At 41.0% G+C, this 12,369-nt stretch overlaps 1 protein-coding gene across 4 annotated transcripts in view; it reads right to left on the bottom strand.

Moving 5' to 3' along the window:
* The window catches only part of ccdc57 (coiled-coil domain containing 57), a 184,594-nt gene that overhangs the window by 83,421 nt on the left and 88,804 nt on the right, over positions 1 to 12,369 (bottom strand). For all 4 annotated transcript variants that reach the window (XM_078570969.1, XM_078570970.1, XM_078570972.1 and 1 more), the window contains exon 8: positions 7,528 to 7,686. In XM_078570969.1, the coding sequence (XP_078427095.1) occupies positions 7,528 to 7,686 (159 nt within the window). The remainder of the gene's footprint in view (positions 1 to 7,527; positions 7,687 to 12,369) is intronic.

Raw genomic sequence — 12,369 nt, 5'->3', positions numbered from 1 at the left:
ATCAAGTGCTGGACCCTCAATTATTTACAATCTATATCAATAACTTGGATGAAGGGACCAAACGTATGGTAGCTAAATTTGCTGATGACACAAAGATAGGTAGGAAAGTAAGTTGTCAAGAGGACATAAAGAATCTACAGAAGGATTTAGATAGGTTAAGTGAGTGGGCAAAAAATTGGCAGTTAGAGTATAATGTGGGAAAATGTGAACGTAAATGGAGAGAGTCTGCAGAACTCCACAATACCAGAGGGATCTGGATGTCCTAGCACATGAATCACAAGAAGTTAGTATGCTGGGGCAGCAAGGGATTAAGAAAGCAAATGGAATGTTGGCATTTATTGCAAGGGGAATCAAGCATAAAAGTAGGGAAGTGTTGCTACAGCCGTACAGGGCCTTAGTGAGACCACATCTCAAGTGCTGTGTACAGTTTCAGTCTCCTTGTTTAAGAAAGGATATAATTGCATTAGAGAAGATTAACTCGACAGATTCCTGGGGTAAAGGGGTTATCATATGAGGATAGGTTGAACCCATAGCCACAGGAATTTAGAAGAATGAGAGGTGAACTTGTTTAAACATATGTGCTCCAGAGGGGACTTGACAGGTTGCTGAGAGGGTGTTTCTCGTTGTGGGGGCGTCTAGAACTAGAGGATACAGTTTAAAAATTGGGGATCTCCCATTTAAGACCAAGATGAGGAGAAAGCATTTGATCACCTTTTCTAATCTTTCCTTTTTAGTCATGGTGTCAATTTCCTTTAAACCTCTTGTGAATTTACTTGAGATGTTTTTATGTATTAAAACTGCCATTGGATTGCTGCTTATAAGTTACTCTATCATACTTAGGTCAAACAAGGTGATAAAACAGGAACTAGGTGCGGGAAGAGGAGGAAGGATGTGAATGTGAATAGAATCATTGAATGGCTGCAGCACAGAAGGTGGCCATTCTGCCCATTGTATCTATGCTGGTTCTCTGCAAGTGCAACACATCTAGTCCCACTCCTCTGCCTTTTCCTTGTAGCCCTACATTTTATTTTCTTCAGATAAATATCCAATTCCCTTTTGAAAGCCATGATTGAATATGCTTCCACCATACTCTCAGGCAGTGCATTCCAGCTCCTAACCACTTGTTGGCCCTTCTCTGGCCAATCACCTTAAACTGGTGTTCTCTGGTTTTGACCCTTTGCCAATTGGAACAATTTCTCCAGATCTACTTTGTTCAGACCTCTCATGATTTTGAGCACCTTTATCAAATATCCTCTTAATCTTCTCCAAGCTTCTCCAATCTACCCAGGCAAGTGGAGCTCCTCATTCCTGGAACCATTCTCAGGAATCTTTTTTTTGCACCATCTCTAATGCCTTCACATCTTTCCTAAAGCATAGCACCCAGAACGAGAAACAATAGTCCAGTTGAGGCCAAACCAGTGTTTTTTGCAGGTTTATCACAACTTCCTTGATTTTGTACTCTATGCTCCTATTTAGATAGGGGTACTGATAGAAGCAAGGGCAGAGCAAGAATGGGAGGGAGGGTGCAGAGAGAGATGGGTGCAGAAGAGGGATTGGAGAGAGATGAGGGGGACAGAGGTATGTGGGGTAAATTGATGGAGAGCAGGATGGTGAAGAGTAGGGTGGGAAGGGTGAGGAGGGATAGGAGAAGAGGAGTCCGTGATAGACAAGCCCATGTTCAGGTCTCCCTAGACATGTCCTGAAGCCACAGTATGCATAACATCCTAACATCACCCTCTCTTCTGACTTAAACTGCACTGGATAATTCTCTAAGTATTAGCCACAGGTCAGACAGGCTTAGAGCAGTTGATTGGAAATAGTCAATAACTGAATTGATTACTTCACATCCACGGAGGGCTTCTGAAGCCCCCATCCCCGTGGTTAGCAGCATGACCAATATTGAGACATGTATTAATATTCAGGCCATTCCCCCTTTTCCCATTAAGCTTTATCACTCCTCTTCCACCTGCATAGTCATTATTTCCTGCCTCCACAGTCTCCACAGAGAAGCATGGTCAGTACCTGCCTCATTCCCCCACTTACCATTAATGTTAGCACATTACCACTGCTCTTAATCCAGCAAGCAGCATGGCAGTTTTAGAGCAAGCCATGAAGACCCCTCTTCTTTTCCTTCTCCTCCTCCCTTTCCTTACCCCTCCCGGACCTTTCATCTCCCCTTCCTCCTCCCTTTTGTATGTCTGCGCACACTTCTCTTCAACTCTGTCCATTCTACAGTGCTCTCAGAAGGGTGCAATTACAGAGTAACTAATTTACATAAGTGCTTTTCATTAAAAATTCAGACACAAAAATTTAGAATAGAAATATAAAAAAGACAGACTGGATGACTGAAGTGAAGACTGAAATATGTTTGCAAGCATTGGTAAAGTCTCAGTAGATTTACTTGTATGTACATAAAGTGTTTAAAATCTAATACCTGTGCACATTTTATTTGTCAACTTTTTCAATGATAAATTCGGATATCCAATTGTCACGAACATATATTTATGGTCCTACAGATTTTAAGGGCAACTGTTTTAAAGTTACATTTCTATTTTCAAACCTTTACATTGAGTTTCAAAGGCCAGAATTTTTCCGTTGGCGAATTGGGGGCGGGGCCCGCTCGCTGACACAAAAATGACGCGGGATGAACCCCCAACATCATCCCGCCCCATTTAAGTATTCAGGAAGGTGAGCGGACAGCGAAATCAGCTGTCTGCCCGCCAACCTGTCATGGCCAATTGAGGCCATTGACAGGATAATTAACCCAATTAAAGGCCCTGCCCGTCCAACCTTAAGGCTGGCGGGTAGGCCAGGAGTCCCAGCGGGCAGTAGAAAAAATATGAAACCTCATCCACTGGCGGGATGAGGTTTCATGTCCGTTTTAAAAATCTTTAATAAACTTTATGTCATATTTATTAACATGTCCCATCTCGTGTGACATTGTCACATGAGGGGATCATGTTAATAATTTTTAAATTTTTCTATTTTTGAGGTTTTGTAAACTGTCACCAATCTCCCTGAGACAGCACTTAGTCTCAGGGAGCAGTGCGCTCTTTCGCGTGCATGTGCGAAAGAGCGCACTTTGACAGTTGGGGAATCCTCCCCCCCCCCGCACAGGAAGTGCATAGCACTTCCCATCAGGCAGCCCACTGGGTGAGCCTTAATTGGCCTGCCCACTCAAAATGGCGGCAGAGCCTGTTTCGGTGGTGGAGTTCGGCTGCCTGCCTGCTGCCGAGCCAGTGGAGCCCGCCCGCCCATCGAGGGCTAAATTCTGCCAAAGCTTTTTTCAAAATGGAAGTATGGACAGGCAACTGTGTTTGTTCAGACCTCGTCAGCCTCATATCTCTACAGCTGGCTATGAAGAGTCAGTAAAATGCAAAATAATCCTCCAGGAATGTCCATTAAATCTTCTATAAGGTGTGAAAAACCCTTTTACTTCTGAGGGGGCAGGAGACTGGAAGAGACTTCAAAAGGGCCAAAATGTAATTAACTTCTTTACCTAGTGAAACAATGACTCCTTGAAAATTAACATAGTAGCCATTTTGTGTTTCTTGAACTGAATAAAGGAGGCTGTCAGAAGCCATTTCATGAGGCAGGGTCTAGAATCCCTAGGAAGAGCTCTGAGAAATGTCATTAGAAAGGGTTCTTGGCCATCAGTTGGGGGGGGGGGGGGTTCTTGGCCAAGGGAGGATAAAGAGGAAGGTATTAAGAAATCAACTGCAGTTCTACCAAAAGAGTCTAGGCAATCTGTGAGTGCGATAAACGCAAAATCATTGAGGAATAGGAAATCTCTCTCTCTCTCTCTCCCTCCCAAAAACCTGCTGACCGACTGAGTCCACCTGAAAAAGGCAAACGCCAGCTAGTCTAGTCCAGGAGCCATCGTAGCTGCTAAACCGAACTTCAGGATTCAACCTCTTCACTTTGGAAAGAAGGAATTCAAGCAACGGGCCTGCAACGATATCTCACAGAGACCGGTCTGAAATCTAAGTTTTACGTATCTTGTTTTCTTTATCCGCATTTTAATTTTTGTAGCTGTATTTTAGTTAATAACTTTATCATTTTTATGAAGTAACTTTCAGCAGTAGTTTTGTAATAAACTAACCAATTGTGTCCAATACTAGAGCTTCTCTGCTGGGTTATTTTTAAATTGAACCACTCATAAATTAAAAGGGGCCTATATACACACACGCATAAATTCTTAGCTCACTGCCCACTTTCAGGAAAGGCCTTTTACATGGTTATGACACAATTTTAGAATAGAATGTAAACTTGCCATAAACTTGCTGTAATTACACTCTTCCACCAATGCTGGTACTCTGCCATTTCAATTTTGCACTGGCCAGCTCAAACTGCTTCAACTAACTCCACTTTTTTGTTTCCCCAAATTGCTGCATTATCATTTAACTATAAATACTATCACGGTAATAGATTAAAATAAGACTGTACATCACACAAGATTATGTAGGATATACTGCACAGAAATAGGCCAATTGAACCAACTAGTTCATGCTGGCATTTATGCTCCCTTTGAGCTTCTTCTCATCTTTTCTCATCTAAATCCATCAGCATAACCTTATTTTCCCTTCTCCCTCACATGTTGTCAAGCCTCTCCTTAAATGCATCTATATTATTTGCTTGATGTACATTCTTTACCCTCAATTGTTCCCTTATGTCTTTATTCATCCACGGAGTCTCTTTGGTGTTTCTTTTCTTCTTTCCTTTTGACAGAATATATTTTTGATGCACACCATTTTAAATGTTGTTCCCATTGTTGTTTTACATTGTTGTTAGCCAATTTTGTTGCCAATTTTATCTTCCCAAGTTCTATACTCAGCCCCTAAAAATCAGCTTTTCTCCAATCTATTAACCTGATGTTCATTAGACTTACGTCCTGCTTTATTATCATCATAAAGCATATTACATAGTCACTAGATAGTCACTTGCAACCTTGAGAGTCTAAGATTAAATCAGTCTTTTTGCAACCTTGCTGTCACATTTGATCCTGAGATGAGCTTCCGACCTCATATTCGTGCCATCACCAAGACCGTCTATTTCCACCTCCATAACATCATCTGATTTTTGCACCTGTCTCAGCTCATCTGCGCCTGAAACCCACATTCATGCTTTTGTTACCTCTAGACCTGACTATTCCAACAAATTTCTGGCTGGTCTCCCTGTGTAAACTTGAAGTCATTCAAAATTCTGCTGCCCATGTCTTCACTCGCACCAAGTTCCATCCCCAACACCTCTGTGCACGCATTGGCTCCTGATCTTAATTTTAAAATTTTCATCCTTGTTTTCAAATTCCTTCATGGCCTGATCCTTTCCTATCTCCGTAATCTCCTTCAGCACCACAACCCTCCCAGATATCTGCGCTTATCTAATTTTGGCCTTTTGTGCATCCTTAATTTTAATCGCTCCACCATTGGTGTCCGTGCCTTCAGTTGCCTAAGCCTCAAGCTCTGGAATGTCATCCCTGCGCCTCTCTACCTCATTTTCCTTCTTTATGACACTCGTTAAAACCTACCTCTTTGATTAAGTTTTTGGTCCTCTGACCTAATATCCCCTTTTGTAGTTCAGTGTTGTGGCTGCCTGTTGTATTGATGGTGGTGCTGTTGGTTGCCATGCTGCCGGTGAATTTTCATCTGAACTTCTTATTTGTTGCTATGTTTTTGTATTTTACTTAAAATGGCAAAACTTGCCTTAATTCAGCATTTGGCTGTGATGGCAGTTGACTTTAACAATTAATAATGTCATACCTTGTTTTATAATGCTCCTGTGAAGTGCCCTGGGATGCTTTATTATTTTAAAGGTGCTATATTAATTTAAGTTTTTGTTAAATGTTCCCCTACTTTTACTTCTCTTATCTTCTTTGGTTCATTCTTCATTTAGATCCAATATTGACTCTTCCCGTGTTGAGTTTTAAGCACATGGGGGTAGAAAGGGTCTGGGATGCATGCCTGGAAGTGTGATGGAGGCAGGTTCAATCGAGGCATTCAAGAGGATATTAGATGATTATTTGAATAGAGACAATGTGCAAGAGTACAGGGAAAAGGCAGGGCAATGGCACTAGATCATAATGCTCATTTGGAGAGCCAGTGCAGACATGATGGGCCGAATGGCCTCCTTCTGTGCCGTTAAGATTCTGTGAAAGGATTCCTGCAGACATTGTGGGAACTCCATACCCTTATCACTCTTCTGTCTAATTAATATTAACATAGTAAAATCCTCATGATTATTAATCTATATTTTCCACTAAATTTATTAGTTTGTCTGTATATTTCTTCCTTCACTCCCTTTGACTATTAGGTGGTCTGTAGACTACAGTATGATTGATCATGTATTATCTTTTATCTCTGTCCATATGGATTCTATTTTTGTCTTGCTGATAACTGTGTATCGAGGCACCTCAGGTAGAACACGTTGTATGCAGACAAGTTGAGTTCTGTTGCACTTTCTGTAACTTTCAAGTTGAAATGTTTTGCAATATACTTTTATAAATTTTATGAATAGAGTATATTTTTGGGGAAAAAGATAACTGCGTCCTTTTTTTCTCCTGCCAGTATGACATTCCTAATAAGTATACTACTCCGCCTCCCCTTTTTTCCCTCTATCATTTGCAAATATGTTAAGCCTTGCAATGTTTAATTCCCAGCCCTGATTTTTCTGTAGCCATGGTCTCAGTAATCCTTACGATGTCCGCTTCCTCCCAATGCATGAGCGCTCTCAGCTCTCTTGTTTTATTACGGACAAGGTGTGGATTGTTGTACAGACAGCTTAACTAATTTTTAATAAGATTTCCTCTCATTTTATGTTTAACCATATTTTTAGGGACTAACCACCTGTCATGACCTAGTTATTTCCTATAATCTTACCCCATATCACTTGAACACCATGCTTGATCTTAACTCCCCATATACAACCTCACAGGAGATTGATCAGTAATTATAATACAGGTATTAAATATTGCAGATTAAGTAAAGTGTAAAATATATGTGTTTTACATGTACCTAAGCTTTCAATACAACAAAGAAGAGTTGAAGAGCTAGTTGTTTCCTCCCCTACAAATTCAAGTGCTGCTACTCTAGAAAATAGATCCAGGATGTTCTCAATTGTAAATTTTTCAGTTTATCAGCATCACTCCATAACTGCTAGCAACAGTGTAACTGAAGGAGAAATGTTTTCCCAGACCTTGTGAGGCAACACTTTATCACCCTGAGGCAGTCAATCTTGCAACTTAATCAAGAGCTCTTAAAAATATCCCCAACTAGGGGCAGGTGAATTGAAATGGCAATTTTGAGACTCTTAAATATTCCTACTCTTTGAGCTTCTCGACCACCAATCATCTATTTCAGAAAATCAGAGTTTAAGTTTACATCCTAAAAAATTATTAATGGAACAGCAATTCCAATCCCACAGTGTTTTAGGAAACTCCAGGTCTTATTCCAAAAATAACTTATAATGGATCTGTATCTTTTCAAGTGAGAATGAGGTGCCACTTCTCAACTGATTGACAATGCAGCTTACTTTTCCACATCCTCCTTGTGTCTTGCTAACTCAGTTCTCAGCTTTGAGTCCTGGTCTTGCAACATTTTAATCTGCATGTCCTTAGTAACGGTCTCCTTGGAGATCTGCGTGATGTGACTATCCCAGCCAGTCTTCACTGTTGAAAGCTCCCCACGTAACCTAGATAAATAGGACAAAAAAATAAATAAAATTCTGCAGCTCATTACAAAATAAAATAAATGCCCCCTCTTCAAGCCTCTATGAGATGAAACAGCTGCATTGTGCTACATTATTAAATATGTCACAGTGTCCATTCAGTGGCAACTCCAAACAATTACAGTACTATAGAATAATTTTCTGAAAACTGTTCTGTCATCATTTTATCTGCTTTTAAAAAGTGCACCTCATTAAAATTAATTAGTGCTTTTTCTATTCTGCAATAACACAGCCATGGTTTATTAATAACTGAACAGTTCTGTTGTTCAACAGCTTGCTTAGTGATCTAAACAATTATTCCATCTGTTACAGTGCGTTCTCTGTTGATTGTGACTTTGAATGTAGAACTAACAAAGAAGTTTCAGAAAACTCCTTTGCAAAGTTAATTTTCAAGTAACAATCAATGGTCCCAACTGAAATTGACATTTTAGTGGGTAGAAGAGTTTGCGTAATTATCTAATCATAGGAGGACACACAAATTAAAAAGTCTTCTCTGTCAAGTCTCTCTGTAATAGAAATTTGGTTTAAAATTATATCATGTACTTTTTAAAAGAATTTCATGAAATTCACAAAAACAATTTCCTTCTTTAGGAGTACTTGGCTCCAAACGTCGTATTTAAACCAAGTCAAAAGCAAAGGATTTGGCAGTAAGCCATTCATGAAGTATCAAAGGCTATTGATTCAAACAATGATAAATGGATCAAAATCAATTTCTTTTAAGCTCCATTTTCTCTGCGTGAGACTCAGACTTGGACTGGTCGGATTCTGCAGGCATCAAGAATCAATGATCATTCATCATGTGTTAGCCTGGTCTTCAGGATGTACACCCAGTCCTCATCTGACATTCACATAACCAAAATTTCCAAAAGCGGTTACCAGATAGTGATCAGGAGTGGGAATACTAGCTAATGTTTCTCCTCCCAAGCCCAGGGACACAGAGAATAACCGTGGTGCTTCCAATACCATGGCAACTGAGGTCAGCTACTTCTGCACAGAAATGGAATTGGAATCGTTGGTCATAAAGGCTCAGGAATACACTCTATGTTGCATTGACCTTTTGAGCCATTGTAGATGGATATCTTTGACATGTCTCAAAAAAGGCAGGTGTTCCTGTAACAAAATAGCAGAGAAACGGAAATACTCTAGCTGTCTGCAAAAGTATGGATTTTTAGGAACAGGACTAATACCTACATAAAGTCCTTGATATGTTTGCTGCACTTCAAGCATACTTACCTTCTTCCAGGAATTTCAATATTTATAGTCACAAACAATGGTGTTTAATGTTATGAATTACACTGGAGTACTATTTCAAAAGGTGGGACGTCAGCTGGTACCTCATCTAAGTGGCAATTCTTCACATATAAGATTGGACAGTGAGTGTAGGCATGTTATTTGACTGAAGAAACCATCAAAGCAAGAGCTTGCTGGTTTTTTTGTATTCATTCATGGGATGTGGGTGTCGCTGGCTAAGCCAGCATTCATTGCCCATCCCTAATTGCCCTTGAGAAGGTGGTGGTGAGCTGCCTTCTTGAACTGCTGCAGCCTATGTAGTGTAGGTACACCCACAGTGCTGTTGGGGAGGGAATTCCAGATTTTGACCCAGCGACAGAGAAGGAGCAGCAATATATTTCAAAGTCAGGATGGTGAGTGGCTTGGAGGGGAACTTTCAGGTGGTGGTGTTCCCATGTGTCTGTTGCCCTTGTCCTTCTAGATGGTAGAGATTGTGGGTTTGGAAAGTGCTGTCTAAGGGGCCTTGTTGAGTTCCTGCAGTGCATCTTGTCAATGGCACACACTGCTGCCACTGTGTGTCGGTGGTGAAGGGAGTGAATATTTGTGGATGGGGTGCCAATCAAGTGGGCTGCTTTCTCTTGGACGGTGTCAAGCTTCTTTACTGTTGTTGGAGCTGCACTCATCCAGGTAAGTGCAGAGTATTCCATCACATTCCTGACTTGTGCCTTGTAGATGGTGGACAGGCTTTGGGGAGTTAGGAGGTGAGTTACTCGCTGCAGGACTCCTAGCCTCTTACCTGCTCTTGTAGCCACAGTATTTATACGGATAGTCCAGTTCAGTTTCTGGTCAATGGTAATCCCCCAGGATGTTGATAGTGGGGGATTCAGCGCTGGTAATGCCTTTGAATGTCATGGGGCAATGGTTAGATTCTCTCTTGTTGGAGATGGTCATTGTTTGGCACCTTTGTGGCATGAATGTTACTTGCCACTTGTCCGCCCATATTGTCCAGGTCTTGCTGCATTTGGAATAGGACTGCTTCAGTATCTGAAGCAATGGTGCTGAACATTGTGCAATCATCAGGTGCTCAATAATCAAGCTATCAAACAAATGCCTGCAGAATCTGAAGAATATGACTTGACAATCAAGGGTGGTGGTCTGTACTAAGTGAGCACATAAAACAATAATTTACAAGGGAAAATATATTGGTTGCTGATGTCAAGCCCACTCAACCACTCGGTAGAAAATTACAACAAGAGTTTGAAAGACAATTCCCCGCCCCACAATCTGTCATACATTTCACATCAAAGAAGGCAGTAGAAGCTTTAACTTGATCATTGTTCCTGGGGCCATTGTATCTCCTGAGTTGCAGCTCAATCTATTTTCACATTAACAAAGGTATTAAGAATTGAAGGCAACTAGGAGAAGAAATTAAGCAGCATAGCTCTCAAAAAATATTGTACCTGATATCTCCAAAATGCTTCCATCAGACTAAAAGCTCATAAGCAAACCAAGAGCCTGAACGAAACAGAAAACAGGCTGTTTTGCACCCTGAGCAGCCTTCTGGCAAACTGCTCTTTCCAGCCTCTGTACAACATTGCAGTTGTGAATGGCTTGCAAAAACAAACGTTTTTTGTGAAAACTTTAAGTACAGATGTGAGGCCAAAAGGAAGTTTTATTGGTAGAGCTTTCCCTGAAATTAGAACCTCAGGAGCTTTTGATCCTGTTGTTCAAAGGCCGCCTGAAAGTAAGCAACACCAAATGTGTTTGAAGGCAGCTGGCTGTTCTCCTGAAAGGACTGCCTAGATTATTTGAGACAAAGGACAATTTGAATTTCTTGTCAATTCAAATGGCATAGTTCCAGGTGTTTGACACTTTGGGCTAACAAAGTAAAACTCCTCAATGCTTCCTGCTCAAATATGTTTCCCAGCACTAGGTCCTCAAAATGATTCCACATTTTTTACTTCCTCACTTAAACGTTAAAGAGTAAGCTTAACAGATTCCATGGACTAAATGGATGTGATGATGCCCGGCATGTAAGCTACATATGGCACTTTTTGGGTCTTAAATGAGTACTGTCATCTTGGATAAATATGGTGGAGCCACCTGGAAGGGTAGATATTCTGTTTCTTTTCCTTGTTTAAGGGGCAGTATAATGTTAGCACAGAGTTTTGATGCTGCTAGTATATGCTCAAGAAAGTCTTTAGTGTTTTTTCCCCAAATATTTCATCAAATGAACCATTGCATAAAGGCCTTGCAGCATTTGAGAAAAATTTGCTTTTGGAAAAAATTCTGTCATATAAACCTAAATAGATCACCAAAAACATAGCAAAAAACCACTAAAACAAACCAGCTAGCCCCCTCATTTAGCACTCCTAATGTGTTCCTAAAAAATGGCACGTTAAATTGAAATCACTTTCCCACAAAAACATAATAAGGATGGGTTACGATCCTGCCCTGTAATTTTTACGTTAAAAGCCTACAGGTTGCCTGGAACTTAACTGAACCAAATATCCTCTTTCTACTTACTACTACTCTTACTACTTACCTCCTGCTCACCACTACCTGCATCCCGTTTGGTGGTGGCATGACACTGGAGGTTTTGGAAATGGTGGAGGATGATCCGTTGAATATGGAGGCTGGTAGGGAGGAAAATGAGGACAAGGAAAACTTTATCATGGTTCTGGGAGGGAGGGGTAGCGGTGAGAGAAGTAGTAGTGCAGGAAATGTAACTGACACAGTAGAGGGCCCTGTGAACCACAGTGGGGAGCGGTGACCCTTGGTGGAGGAAAAGGAAGCACTAATACAGAGGGTGGCATCGTCAGAACAGATATGAGGGAGACTGAAAAACTGTGAGAATGGAATAGAATCTTTACAGAAGGAGGGGTGAGAGAAAGTGTAATCAAGGTAGCTGCGGAAATTAGTGGGCATATAGCGGATATAGGCCAATAACCATTGCCCAGATTTGGAGACAGAGAAGTTGGGGAAAGGAAGAGTCAGAGATGGACTATATGAATGCGAGAAAAGTGTGGAAATCGAAAGCAAAGTTGATGAAATTTTCCAGTTCAGGGGGAATGCAGGAAATGGCACCGATACAATCTTCACCGTACCAAATAAAGAAGAAAAGGAAGAGGCCCCAAATAGGACTGGAATAAGGTATGTTTCATATATCCCAGGAAAAAACAGGCATAACTAGGACTCATTCAGGCCTCTTTTATTTGGAGGAAGTGAATAGAATCAAGGAAGTTGTTTAATGTTAGAACATGTTCAGCCAGGCAGAGTGGCGTGCTGATGGATGAAGACTGCTTGAGCCTCTATTTAAGGAAGAAGCAAAGAGCTCTTAGGCCATCCTAGTGGGGACAGAGGCGTAAAGGTATCGGACATTCATGGTGAAAAGATGATGGTCTGGAACAGGAAACT

This window comes from Cetorhinus maximus, chromosome 24, assembly GCF_964194155.1.
Source record: "Cetorhinus maximus chromosome 24, sCetMax3.hap1.1, whole genome shotgun sequence".
NCBI classification, from domain to species: Eukaryota; Metazoa; Chordata; class Chondrichthyes; order Lamniformes; family Cetorhinidae; genus Cetorhinus; species Cetorhinus maximus.
The sequence above is the reverse complement of the archived record's forward strand: the minus strand, read 5'-3'. Positions and strand labels throughout refer to the sequence as shown.